The 14,711-nt window shown below is 40.7% G+C and overlaps 1 protein-coding gene across 1 annotated transcript in view; it reads left to right on the plus strand.

Annotated features, from left to right (window-relative positions):
- AKNAD1 (AKNA domain containing 1) overlaps nucleotides 1-14,711 on the plus strand; it is a 106,108-nt gene that overhangs the window by 41,582 nt on the left and 49,815 nt on the right. The window contains exons 12-13 of the mRNA XM_075184173.1: nucleotides 4,824-4,927; nucleotides 8,639-8,749. Of these exons, the coding sequence (XP_075040274.1) occupies nucleotides 4,824-4,927; nucleotides 8,639-8,749 (215 nt within the window). The remainder of the gene's footprint in view (nucleotides 1-4,823; nucleotides 4,928-8,638; nucleotides 8,750-14,711) is intronic.

Consider the following 14,711-nt stretch of genomic DNA (forward strand, 5'->3'; position numbering starts at 1 on the left):
CCACTGCTGTGAGAAGGAATGAGGACTTGTCCAGGTGCAGGAGAGTGAAGTTGAAAGGCAAACTGTGGCTGTATGGAAACAGCGTGAGTAGAGCAATGTCTTGTGAGGCAGAGATGGAAGGCACAATGAATAGTCTGTATGGAGTAGATGCCTTGCAGTGAGGAGAAGCTGGTCACAGCAGATATGCACAATAAGTAGTAGCGTGAGGAGATATCGTAGCTTGAGTGAAAGCTTGTCCTAAAGGAAGCAATGCAGAACACAGTCTATATGAGTACTTGTACCCTGTGCAGCAAACAACAATGGATACAACTGGTATGCGAGCAATAGGCAATAGTCAATAGTTAGTAGAGCATACCCAGTTGTGTAGACCCGGAATCAGCTGAGAAGTGAAGCGTTGTAGCGGTATGGGAAACGCCGCTGAGTTGAGCAGGGAGCAGCGTGGAAGCTGAAGCACGAGTAGAGCTGGAAGCAGTTTGGAAACTGTACACACGAGTAGAGCTGGAAGCAGTTTGGAAACTGCACACAGGAGTAGAGCTGGAAGCAGCTTGGAAACTGCACACAGGAGTAGAGCTGGAAGCAGCTTGGAAACTGCACACAGGAGTAGAGCTGGAAGCAGTTTGGAAACTGCACACAGGAGTAGAGCTGGAAGCAGTTTGGAAACTGCACACACCTATAGAAGTTCACTGGGAGTGAGACTTCAAGATCAGGCCACTACCTAAGGCTGCAGGTGCCTTAAGTAGGGAGGGGTGATTGATCCATCAATCACATTAGTGGTCAGGTGTAGTTGTTAAAGGGACCTGCGCATGCCCAGTGCGACAGGATGGCGGACGGCCGCGGTTCCACACAGGTGTGAGCGGGAAAGATGGAGAACCACGTACCAGAGTGGAGGCACTCACACTCCGGTGAGTGACAACTGCATTCCAAACCTTCCGGTTTTGGATTACAGGGCTAGGACAAAGGACAAGCATAAACACTTGCCTTGCATGCAATAGTGATCCCTGTACCTCAAAGGGCTGTGTAAAGCAATGTATTTACCAGTATTCCTTAATACATGTTAGATTGCATGTTATCTCCTGCATTCTGTCACTCTTGGTTTCTAATGCTACTATTAGTAAGGGATATTTGAAAATTTATCGAGGTGTGACTGTAATGGTAGTCCCTATTATTGGTGGTCTGACATAAATACAAAGTCTTGCTTTAAGGGAATGTATGAGTCAGTCAGGTTTTTTTCTTTAAAGACAGAAGGATTTGTTATTGTATGGCAGTGACAGGGCATCATTGTATTACTGTGTCTTATTGTAAAAGCTAGTTAAATGGCCTTGTTTGCTGAAGTGGAGAGAGATAGGTGGGACCCTACTCAATATTGGTTAGTTAGGCAGCACAGGAAACAGGTGACTCAATAAAGTCTTTGCCTTTAGATCATGGAGAATTAGCAGGTAACCTTTGTCTGTGGAATCCTTGATGTTATTAATGGGTATACTGGAAACTTTGGTTTGTTGGGATGCATTTGAGTTTGATGGCAGTATATAATTTTACAATGGGTTTTGTGGACACTGGGCCCTATTAAATACAACAGGCTGTGGTCAGTTCCAGCATATCTGCTCATCTCTGATTTTGTTTCTGTGTGATGTTGCTGTTCTCTGCCCATCTTCCCCAGGTAATGACAATTCCATTACCTCAGAGGTTACCATTACCTCAGCTTCACCTTTACCGCTACTTGAATCACAACAAAGCAGCAAAGGAAATGGTGACCTCCAATAGCAATGTTACATGTATTGGTAGTAGCATTGACAGCTGACAATGAAATGGCAGAGAGGGAACATATAATCTAATACGTTTTTGTGGCGGGCTCCTGTGACTAGGTGGCATGATTTGCCATGAGCATCTACCAGCTTTATGTGAGAAAACCCCACCTATACCATGAGCCCAGGCCACCCTGCTCAATGTACTGTATTTGACTTCTGTCAGCAGCTTACAAGCGACAGCTTGAAAATAATGTTCTTGTCCTTAGTGATAGATCATAAGTCATGAATAAACAACTCTGTAATGGCATTTGTTTTGCTGTAGTGCCATATAAGTTGATCACTTTGCTGCGTGTTAGACTGCAGATCTTCCTCCGAAGTGTCATTTAATAATGTATCTTGTCCACTGCAGTGCTGTACAGGGGTTTTGTCCTGTATGTGCCCCCTCTACTGGTATGCAATATATATTAGTATTAGTGTTATCTCTCATTGTATCATGTGCCCTTCTTTACTGCAATATTGTATACTAACATAAGTCGGGCTGGCTATAGATGCACTGCAAGACATGAGAGCATGACAGAAAAATATAACCACATATGTTTACATTTTTCTTTTTTTCGAACAATTGTTTTCCTTTTAATGCTGAATAGATAAATGCATCCATTTTATCTCACTATAATGTCCTTTCCTGTCTCTCACAGAATTTGATACTGTTACTGCACAGTGTCTGATATCATATTGTTTTGCAGGTAGTGGTGCATTTTCTGTTTGCCATAGTCTGTTATATTGGTAAGAGATTAATTTCTGTTAGCACAGGGTACCATGCAACCCAAGACCGTTACTAGAGATGAGAGGGGAAGACAATGTGTAACAACAATATTTAGAGAAAATTGTATTAATTGATGTTTGACTGTGCACAGAGGCAAAATACAGCATGCATGGGCCTGGGCCAAATGTGACAGGTTCAGGGCTGCCAAGAAGAATTCAGGGCCCGGGTACAACAAATTCATGGGGCCCCCCTCATAGTGAAGTAAGCCCCAAAATTTTTTTGCGCCGCCTTACGGCGGCGCAAAAAAAGTTAGGTATATGGTCATATATTCAGGGGCGTGGCTAGCCAAACGGCAGTGCAAAAATTTTGGGAGGTGCGGTCATGCATTTGGGGCGCGTGGCAAACGTGCCATTGGGGCGTGGCTAACATAAAAACCACTAGGCTCTCAATTCGCCGGAGCGTCACATATGTTTAAGCACTCCTGACTTTCAGGACATCTACCACCACAGGGTAGTATACAAACAATGCAGTGTGTACACAAACAGTTCAGTCTTGGCCTACACCTTACATTGGACACAACATTCACCAAAAATTGGTATTGTCCCTACTAGAATCACAACATTTCACACACTGTGCTGCTCTCTCCTACCTGTTCTTCTCACTTTCTCCACCTGTGGCTGCTGCTTTCTTTAGTTGTGGCTTGTCCGGATCCAGAAATGTTGAAGGACCTATTTTGAAAAAAAAATGGCTACATTTAGAAAATTACAGCCAGCCCCAGCGTTAAATCAATAGCACCCACGATTAATAATTAGGCCTTCCTCCAGCTCCAATATTACAATAATGTGCCCCTTCATCATCGCCATGCCTTATGATCACACTGTGCCCTCCATGCTGTTTTTGCCCCCTTCATCTGGCTCCCCTTCATCAGACTATACTATGCTGCTCCCCCCCTTTTTCAATCCCACTGTGCCATGCCTCCCCCCCCCTTTGTAACCCCACTGTGTCATGCTGCCCACCATTTTTTAACCCCACTGTGCCATGCTGACCCCTGTTTATTAACCCCACTGTGCCATACTGCCCCGTTTTTTAACCCATCTGTGCCCCTCTCATTTTTTCACCCCCTCTGTCATGCTGCTTTCCCATTTTTTAACCCCTCTGTGCTCCCCCCTCAATTTTTAACCCCTCTGACATGCTGCTTTCCCATTTTTTAACCCATCTGTGCCCCTCTCATTTTTTAACCCCTCTGACATGCTGCTTTCCCGTTTTTTAACCCCTCTGTGCTCCCCCCTCAATTTTTAACCCCTCTGACATGCTGCTTTCCCATTTTTTAACCCCTCTGTGCCCCCACTCATTTTTTAACCCCTCTGACATGCTGCTTTCCCATTTTTTAACCCCTCTGTGCTCCCCCTCATTTTTTAACCCCTCTGACATGCTGCTTCCCCGTTTTTAACCCCTTTGACATGCTGCTTCCCCGTTTTTTAACCCCTCTGTGCTCCCCCTAATTTTTTAACCCCTCTGACATGCTGCTTCCCCGTTTTTAACTCCTCTGACATGCTGCTTCCCCGTTTTTTAACCCCTCTGTGCCCCCCCTTATTTTTTAACCCCTCTGTCATGCTGCCCCCCCGTTTTTTAACCCCTTTGTGCCCCCTCATTTTTTAACCCCTCTGTCATGCTGCCCCCCCGTTTTTTAACCCCTTTGTGCTCCCCCTCATTTTTTAACCCCTCTGTCATGCTGCCCCCCCCCCCCCCCCGTTTTTTAACCCCTCTGTGCCCCCCTCGTTTTCCTCCCTTCACTTACCTTTTCTCCTCTCTTGGTCTTCTCTGCTGCTCTGTGCTCCATTGCTCCAGACTGACTGAATGCTGGGCATGACATGATGACATCACACCCAGCATTCAGACAGTCTGAATAGAGCACAGAGCAGCAGAGAGGAGGGATGCCGGCTCCGCGATCAGGTGAGTATGTTTTTTTTTTTTTTTTAAACTAGCCTGCTCCCCCCACCAACGACCGAGCCCCCCTCCACCCCCCCCCCCCCCCCCGCCAAAAAAAAAAAAAAAAAGGAAAGGAAAAAAAAACGTTTTGAAAAAAAAAATTAAAAAATTAAAAAAAATCAGCAGCGCAAGGGCCCGGGCCGGGCCCCCTGACATGCCGGGCCCGGGTAATTAGTACCCGCTCCCCCCCCCTCTCGGCGGCCCTGGACAGGTTTATCAACTTGGGTACCAAATTACCTTGTTCCACCACTGTTTTCCTATGTCCACAGTTTAAGCTGAACAGATGTCATTGTATATTGTATATTGTGTTATGTTTCCTACAGATATCAGGAAAAGAAGATGGAAAAAATCCAAAGGAAGTTTTCAAAACCAGGATCATTATCTATTTTTATTCAAGAGAAGGCTATGAGCCTGGATATTCCAGACTGTAAGTTGTGGTATATAGAGAGCTATCTAATATGTTGCCCATACTGGGGAATGTGCACATGGGCATAGGTATAGCTATTTCTTATCTGTTCGGTTCTTGGCAGGTGGAAGGAGAAGAGATGGATGATGATAAATATTACTAAAGCAACATGAATGTAATAGTAATAATTCATTCCAACAATTTTGCTGCATTCATTCAGTAAAATAGAAAAAAACAATGATCTCTGTGTATTTACATCAATCATGTATGTTTGCCTGTCAAGAATGGAGGAGAGAAAGATATAAAGATGCCCCTCATTGTCTGTTTTTGTATATTTCTAAGCTTGCCCAGTCTGAGGTTCTCCTGCTGACCAACTATTACCTGTGGTGTTATATTGTAATAACACAGGTCTGCGATGAAAAAGCTTTTTTAATGAATTTATGTGATATTTATACATTTTTGGCTTCTGAACACTAAAATGACTCCTGATTTTGCATATCACATCAGGGTTTTCTGCAAAACGTGTATTTATGAATGTCATTTTTTTCATATTCTTTAAAATAATAAATGTATTCTGCCTACATTTATTATAAAACATTGTCTTAAATGAATTCAGTCGATAGTATAGAACGTTGCAATTCAGTTCTCTTCATAAAACTTCCCCCCGCCCAGTGCCAGATTAAAGTCCACATGGGCCTGGAGCTGAAATTTACAAAGGGCTTAAACCCCATACTGTCTAAAGGAGCATTGCACACACACACAACAACTACAACTACAAGGTGAGCTGGAGAAGGTGGAACCAAATACAACAGATGCAACACAGTTTTGCCCTGTGCTGGCTCATTTTAACCTCTGCCTACCACCACATACACACACAGTACACACTACACACACAGTACATATTGTGGCAAGAGCCTACTACTGCTGAAGCACACGTGAACAACTTCTTCCTTTTTATGTAGCTTTATTGTCAGGATAGTAAATGTTTTGACACCGTATATTTTCGCAGCAATTATGGAGGCCCTAAACGCTAGCTATACATAGACCAGCTCTCTCTCAAGACCAGCCAGCTTCCCCAGCGTTGGTCTCAGTGAACAAATGACCCAAACAAGCTTTTATACATGATACTCCTCCCCCAGCCTTAGCTTGATGGACAGGTGATACACCCACCTTCTCTTTAAGAGAAAACGCCCATCACTGGCTCTGTTTGAACTAACAGACACACCCTGTCTGTTTGCTGAGAGGAAGCAGCTTTCAAATCATGTAAGTTAACCAACTTTAAACTACACATAACTTTACTTGGTTTAACCTGAATCCAAGTGCATAACTGCACCAATGTCTTACTCTGCTTGTATGTTTTCTTTGCATCTTGTCAGATAAATGCCTCCCTTTGTTACAATATACATTCATAGATTCTTCAAAAAGAAGTTTAAAAGCTGTTTTATTGCACAATGCCAACACATACGCGTCAATACTTTTAGCACATTCAGTCTATCTTAAAGAAACATAAGAAAATTTTAAAACTGTTTTGGAACTGATTGGATATGCAAGACACAACTGGTTAATATGTGGAGATCTTAAAATTTTATGCATGGTACTTGGCCAGTAACAAGGTTACAGCAAATTCCGATATTTTCTCTGTGAATGGGATAGCAGAGCTAAAAATTTACATTGGCAAAAAAACAATTGGCCAGCTTGAAAAAGTTTAGAATTTGGAAAAAATAATGTCATCAAATCCAGTTTAGTAGATACTTCCACCTCTACATATAAAATTAGGACTGATGAAACAATTTGTAAAAGCACTGCCTAAAGATGAAGAAACTTTCTAATATCTTGGCACCAAATTCTCGAACATATCCGATGCTAAACTGAAGGAAGCCATTTTACAGGCCCTGACATTAGAAAGTTAATAAAAGATGAACATTTCGGGCATGTAATGAATATTGTGAACTTTCGGTGTGGACTTCGTTCCAACAAGTGATTTCAAAATTTTTAGGCAATGTCAAGGATCCAAACTAGAAATTGTCAGGGGAAATGCTTAATAGTTACAGAAACCTTGGTTACAATATGAGTTTAAAGGTATATTTTTTTAATTCCCATATTATTATTATTATTAATTATTATTTTTATTATTATTATTATAGTTTATTTGTTAGGCGCCACAAGGTGTCCGCAGCGCCGCACACAGTACTAACAGTAGACTATACAGGGTGAAACCATACAGAACAATGAACGAAAAGTACCAATACTTCAGAAACTACGGCCAGTCATATGCAGTAAAGACGGAGCGGAAGAACAGGTATAGAGACAGGAGGGGAGGGGGCCCTGCTCATACGAGCTTACATCCTAAGGGAGGGTAAACAGACCAGGCACAAGAGGAGCCAGTTGAGGCAAGAGGAGAGAAGGGAGGACGAGCTAAAGGGAGGAGATGGGGGTTAAGTAGATGGTTGGTAGGCTTTGAGGAAGCGGTGAGTTTTGAGTGCACGTTTGAAGGAGCACAGAGTAGGAGAGAGACGGATGGAACGAGGGAGGTCGTTCCAGAGAAGGGGGGCTGCACGGGAAAAGTCTTGGATTCTGCAGTGGGAAGAGGTGATAAGAGTGGAGGAGAGGCGGCGGTCGTTGGCCGAGCGCAGGGAACGGGCTGGAATGTGAATGGAGAGAAGGTTAGAGATATAAGGGGCAGTAGAGTTGGTGGTGAGGAGTTTATTGAGCATTTCCCGAATAATCTGGAAGACTACAGTGAAGAACAGGGTGAACGGTTCCACCAAGACGTTAAAGATGTAGAAAGATGATACCAGGGTCGTTGGGACGTCAGCATGATGGCTGACTACTACTGGATGATACACAGAGATGACACAGAAAAAACTTATAAGCGAAAAGCGACAAAATGAAGTTTGAAGACAAAAAAACAAGATATTAATGATTTTTTTCAATAATTATGGTTTTGTTTCTATTATTGTTTAATTTTATTGTTATTTTATTATCTAATTAAGACAAAACACAGTGATATCATCTACACTTCTTTGTATTTCGCAATAAATATGTCAAGAACAATTAAACTTCTTGTTTTTTCTTAAAAATGTATGTAACCCCCTTATAGGTAAATGTGATGTGGTAATTTTTTTTATATACTATTTCTTGATGTACACAGGAGTATAATTAACAAAATAAAAGTATTATTAAAAAAGCTTTCAATAAATTTAACAGTGATCTATATTAACAAGTAAAATGATGGTATAGGTGTCTGGTATTTAGTAGTTATTAACTCGACCTAAGTTAGACACAAACCCAGTCCTGCCATCAAAATCTCAGTCTATAGTAAGATAGCCTAATATGCATGACATAAAAATTAGTCAAATCAAAATTTGGATGTGCTGAAAGAGTTCCACCACTAGCGCTTTCTGTATTCCATAAGGGTTAATTGAATTAAAAGCAATTTAACCACACTGAGGCTCTTTGCTAAAAATCTGTTGCTCGGAAGTCATGCCTCATTACATAGAAGTAGCTTTACATTAGACAGCCACCCGGCTGCATATGTTTCCTGACATAGGGCTCTGTATTATAACATCTGACACACGCTAATATTATCTGAAACCATTTTACTAGTCTTCAGTGAGATGGATATCAAGAAGTATTTATGTCTCTTCTTAATAATGCAAAGGCAAGTAGGGATTCACATTTGTATGCTTGGCTCTGAATTATCTCATATTTTGTCTTATTTTTGTGGTCTAGGTAATGAGACAGCAGATTCCTTAAGCTCTGACTGGTTGGTGTCTTCACATTCTGAGTTATCACAGTACAGACATCGGAGCACCAGAGATGATAAACTTCATGTGTCCAAAGGTAGAGTTTCAGACTCCTCAGTACTGTTTATTAAACTTAGTATATTATTGCCAAATTAGGCATTAGAGAGTTATTGATTTATTTCATTTAGTGGGTCACCATTTCATCTGTGCACTAGTATATGAAAAAAAATGGCTGCTGTGTGTATTGAACAGGTTTACTAAATAGAAAATTTTGCATATAAAGTATATAGCAGAATTCCTTAACCCCTTTCATCTGGTTCTCCAGTTACGTACTGTACAATACATCACTTTAGTGTTGTCTAAATGTTATCAAAATATAACTAGTAGAATAGTGATGTCTTAAAAAATAAATAAATCCTGATAATTAATTAATATATTAGTTGATAATTTACAATAGATTTGCAAAGACATGATCATACCCTTTTTTTTGGCCATTATATATTAAGTAAAGCAGTACTTTCTACCAGAATATGCTGCCCTGTCATTGGCTACAATATACTCTCCTGTCCTCCATACAGTGGATGGCTGGAAAAAATGCCAGGAGCTAAATTGTTCCCCCAACTGGACACATAACCTGGCACTTAGAGGAAGATAATATTTCTTCACATTTGCATTCATTGCACTTAGAAGTGAATATTCACTGTATACAGCACCTATTGTGTGCTTTGGAGCTGTTTATTTGATTTATTGGGAGGGCTGTCAACAGGTTCTCCACTACATGACAAACAGGACCCCCTTCCATCTTTATCATGCATTTTCGAAACACATTCTAACAGCAGTACCTGTTTTGTGGGTTTGTTCTTTTACACAAAATGCAATCCCTCTTGTCCCAAATAAAAATATATTGGCATAAAAATACCTTTTGCTTATTTTCACACAACTTCAGCTAGCCTTCACGCATTTCATGCTGCATCATTTTCTTACTCAGATTGCTGCTGTCACAAAAAATGTATTATATTCCTCCTGCATACTTGTCAACCTGACTGTGTTTCACATTATAATGTTGTACTTCTACTTTTACCACTTTTTTTTTTAAATTGCCACCAGTTGAGTTGAATTAATTGATGTAACTGGAGATTAATTTAAGTTAATTAATTCAATCCCGGTTATTGTAAACTGAAAATAAAGCAGACAACAACCCTTATAAATGTATTTAGCTGACATCATGATAGTGGAAAATAAACAGGAAGATTGGGAGCAGGAAGATTGGGAGATAAACACTTTGTGCTAAGTAAATTGAGTCATGTTGGAGGATAAGCAAGTCTGTGATACTATGTTATACTGACAAGACAAGTTGCCACTACTTAGGGCCTACTTTCAGAGATTTTGTCATTGCTTGTGGAGTAAGCGTGGATGGCATTTTGCTGTTCCTCCATCCGCAGAAGCATATACAGGGTGGAATTCCACATTGTCACCACCTCTTGCTTCAGTAGGTGACAGGGCAAATTAAATTGCTCTCGTAGCTGTTGCAATCTCCAACACGCTGTTGCCAAATGCCGGAAATGTTCAGATATTTTACGGGCCACAGACAGCATCTCCTGCATGTCCCTGTCATTTTTTTTAAAGCGCTGCGCCACCAAGTTTATTGTGTGAGCAAAACAGGGAATGTGATGGAATTCACCCAGTTGTAATATTCTCACAATATTGGTGGCGTTATCAGAAATTACGTATCCTAAGGAAAGTCCAAGCGGGATAAGCCATGTTGCAATGACATCCCTTAGTTTTTGTAACAGATTGTCAGCTGTATGCCTCTTAGTGAAGCCGGTGATACACAGAGTAGGCTGCCTCTGAAAAATGTGACGAACTTGTGTACATGCTGTTCCTGCTGGTGAAGGCGAATCACCAACCCAGTGGCCTGTCACAGTCATATAATCTTTAGTTTGCCCAGTTCCGCTTGTCCACATATCTGTGGTTAAGTGTACAGTGGGTAGAATGGCATTTTGTAGCCCAATAATTACATTTTTATGAACCTTGTGGTAAAGGTGAGGAATAGCTTTTCTAGCAAAATGTAGTTGTAATGGAATTTGGTAACAGGGACACAAAACCTCAAGTAATTGTCTAAAACCAGCTTCTTTAATAGTGGATATTGGACGCAGGATAGTGAAGGAGTTATCTAGCCTTAGTAATTTGGATGCAGGACTAACTCCGATCGCTACTGAGGATATTGATGAGGAAAGTGTTGTGGGTGTAGATTGCAGGTGTTGGAAGCTAGCTGAGAGAAGGGTCCTAGCTGATGATGGACTGCTTGTTGTTATTTTTTTAGCATAGGTTTCCAATTTTCTCAACAGCTTGCCATGAACTCGCTTCAAATGGCATAACATGGATGAGGTTCCTAAATGGTTAAGGTCCCTACCTCTTTTGACTGTGGCTTTACAAATGTTACAAATGTCTAGACAACTGTTGTCAGGATTTGGGTAAAAATAATTCCACACATAAGAGGTGGATTTTTTCGTCTTATGCCCAGGCATGACAATGGTCTTCTTCTTATCACGTGCAAGAACTGCTTCCACTGGGGCAGGACGTACACAAACAGCATCATCCTCATCAACATCCTCATTAGCGCCGTCGTCAGCTACACAAATATCCCCATTATCTTGTGGCAATTCCAAAGTGGCATTCTCAATTTGTGTATCACCGCCTACACTTGGGCCGTTCATGCAAACACCTGCAGAAATGCTGAAAGGGGCCTTCTTTATGGGTACACTATCAGACTGGTCAGGATTACACATAGCACTCGTGGATAGACTCTCCTCAGGGATTTGTGTCATTTTTGAATATGAACATACATTTTCCCATCATGCCTTACTGTTTTCTTCCAGCTCGGCTTTTATACGTAAAAGTATTTGGACATCACTTTTGGAGTCCGAATAACAAAGTCTTGCTTGGTCATGACTGACCTTACAAGAAGATGCCTCAGTGACAGTTGCAGAACTAGCACTCATAGAGAAAGGCGAAGGCCTCATTCTTTCCTTGCCACTGTGTGTGTAGAATGACATGTTGGCAATTTTTTTTTATTCTGCAGATAACTTGGATTACAGGTGTTTTTTTTATTGACCAAGGTAAAAGGTGTTTTTTCCATTTTTGTTTCCCAAACAAAAAGACAATTGTCAGCGCTTATCCTTTACACTGCATATCTGTGTGTATCTAGCAAAATGAAAACATGAGGTATTAGGAATAATAAAATAATAAAAGTATTTAGACACCACTTTAGGCCTTTTTTTCTTGACCAAGGTAAAAGGTGTTTTTTACATTTTTGTTTCCCTTACTTAAAAACACTATGCACTTTACCATAGGCTATAGCAGATGATGTAGAGGGATTACTATCATCATGACTGGTGCCAGCAGCTGCTTGGTGCTCCTGGTCTTTTGTGTACTGCTGTGAATCCATTTTGATAACACAGTACAATGTGACTGCAGATTAAGAATGCCCGACACTGCCAGCCCTATTATTTGTATTTTAGCAATGACATTTAGCAATGGAGCTCTCCTCTTTGTGGGTTACCTATATAACACAATACAATGTGACTGCAGATTTAGAATACCAAGCCTGCCAGCCCTATTATTTCTATTTCAGCAATGACAGTTAGCAATGGAGCAACGGAGCTCTCCTCTTTGTGTTTGACCTGTATAACACAGTACAATGTGATTGCAGATTAAGAATGCCCGACACTGCCAGCCCTATTATTTCTATTTCAGCAATGACAATTAGCAAGGAAGCTCTCCTCTTTGTGTTTTACCTATATAAACACAGTACAGTGTGACTGCAGATTTAGAAGACCAAGCCTGCCAGCCCTATTATTTCTATTTCAGCAATGACAATTAGCTGGCTCGGCTCAGTATTCGGATCTGCTAAGTTCGGGTGTGTTCGGTTCTCGGGGAACCTAGCCTGAGCATCTCTAATCATAACTGCAGTGTAAATATGGTATATCAAATGATCTACTATATAAAAGCCTAGTGGCGTGTGTCTGTGTGTGAAAAAAAACAAACAAGCTGCAGCGCCACCTGCTGGGCGAAGTTATACACTGACCTACTAAATTCTTAGTGTGTGTGGGAAAAAAAACTCAGAAAGGGCTGAAATTTGCTGCAGCGCCACCTGCTGGGCGGAGTTATACACTGACCTACTAAATTATTAGTGTGTGTGGGGAAAAAAACTCAGAAAGGGCTGAAATTTGGTATACTATGATGTTTTTAATTTGTTAATTTAATTTGTTAATTGTTAAAAGTGTTTATGAAGATTTAAAATATATATATATATATTTCTTGAAGGAGAAGTGACAGTTGGGAGTGGTTGGTGGTTGCCGGGGGTGACAGTGGGGAGTGGTTGGTGGTTGCCGGGGGTGACAGAGCGAGAGGAGTGTGATACTCAGGACCGCTGAGAGAGATCCCTGTGTCTTGATAGACATCTGGATAGATATGGCGATAAATATGAAGGATGAGGTGATGGAGAAAAATGATGAGGTGGTGACATGTGGACAAAACCACGTTAAAAAAGGGCGCTTGCGTCGGGAAGTAATGCCCTTCCCCTGAGGAGGCCTGGGCTATGGCCCAAATGCATGACCAGAACCTTTTTAACACCTTAAGTAGCTTGATTTGACTAGAATGCATGAGTATCATGCACGGGTTAACTTGTATGGTATATGCATTGATAAGTTGAGTTACTAAAGTGTGAAATGTGAAGCCAGAGAGTCTGTTGTGTGTGTATTCAGTGGCTCTGCACATCCCAGTGTTAGAAGATAGCAGTGTTTACCTGTAGCAGCTTCAAAGGCCCCTGTGGCGAGATATATCCTGGCCTGGGATGGAGTATTGACACCTTCATAGACTTTTAGGAACTGCTCAGCATAGTGTCTGGCTCAAAGAGACCATGTGCTGACTTGGCTATATTTTATATAGACAAGAATAATTCAGTTTTAAAATATGCCACTTAAAATCAATAAAATTATTGACCAACCACATATTCCTCAATAGCATGATGATGGGCAGCTCATATGTCAAATTCTGAATTCTGCCACACAGAGAAGTCGAGGAAATGAGTATAAGCTCAAACGGACACAATGTACCTAGGCTTGGGTCTGTGTGACTCTCCACGGAAAATTTAAGGCACATAGTAGTATTGGGTAGTAAATCAGGCAACGTGCAAATGGTGATTGGAAAAAATGTCACAGACCACAACCCCCCGGGAGGTGGGGAAAGGTGTAAAGGTGTCTTTTGAGACCAGTTACAACAAATTGTCAGTCTTTTGGGAAAATCAATCCACATTGATAAGCTCTCCATCGTCCAAGCCAACTTCCCATGGCACAGATTATACAACTCATGTAAGTTATACTCTGATTGCAACCCCTTTTATTTTAAACTGTTGTGCTTGTGAATGTTATGTCAAATGTTTATTAATTTTATATATATGTATATCTATATCTATATATCTATCTATATATATATATATATATATATATATATATATATGTAAAGAATTTCTTGATTTAGACCCGACTCTCACTCTAGAACATAATAATTTCATCTGCTACCTAATTCTGTTTACTCTAACACATAATTACTTCAAATTTCTGAACACATACTACCTACAAACCTGCGGGACTGCGATGGGCACAATTTTTGCGCCGAGTTTTGCTAATCTAGTTATGGGATGTTGGGAGACAGAATTTGTTTTAAATCCAAATCCCTTTTCCAAACATATCAGGGTATACAAAGATATATCGATGATATCCTAATAGTATGGGAAGGTGATGAGACATCTATTCAAAACTTCCTATCAGACATTTGCTTAAATGAGTATAATCTTAAATTCACTGCGAACTATCATAATAAGACTATCGAATTCCTGGATCTAGTATTATCAGGTGTAGACACTAAAGTAGAAACAGAGAATTATATTAAAACTGTCGATACCAATAGTTACCTTCACTATAAAAGCGGCCACGTTAAAAAATGGAAAAACAACATTCCTTACTCGCAATTTTACAGGATAAAAAGAAACTGCAGTA

Source organism: Mixophyes fleayi, chromosome 8 (assembly GCF_038048845.1).
Source record: "Mixophyes fleayi isolate aMixFle1 chromosome 8, aMixFle1.hap1, whole genome shotgun sequence".
Taxonomy (NCBI): Eukaryota; Metazoa; Chordata; class Amphibia; order Anura; family Limnodynastidae; genus Mixophyes; species Mixophyes fleayi.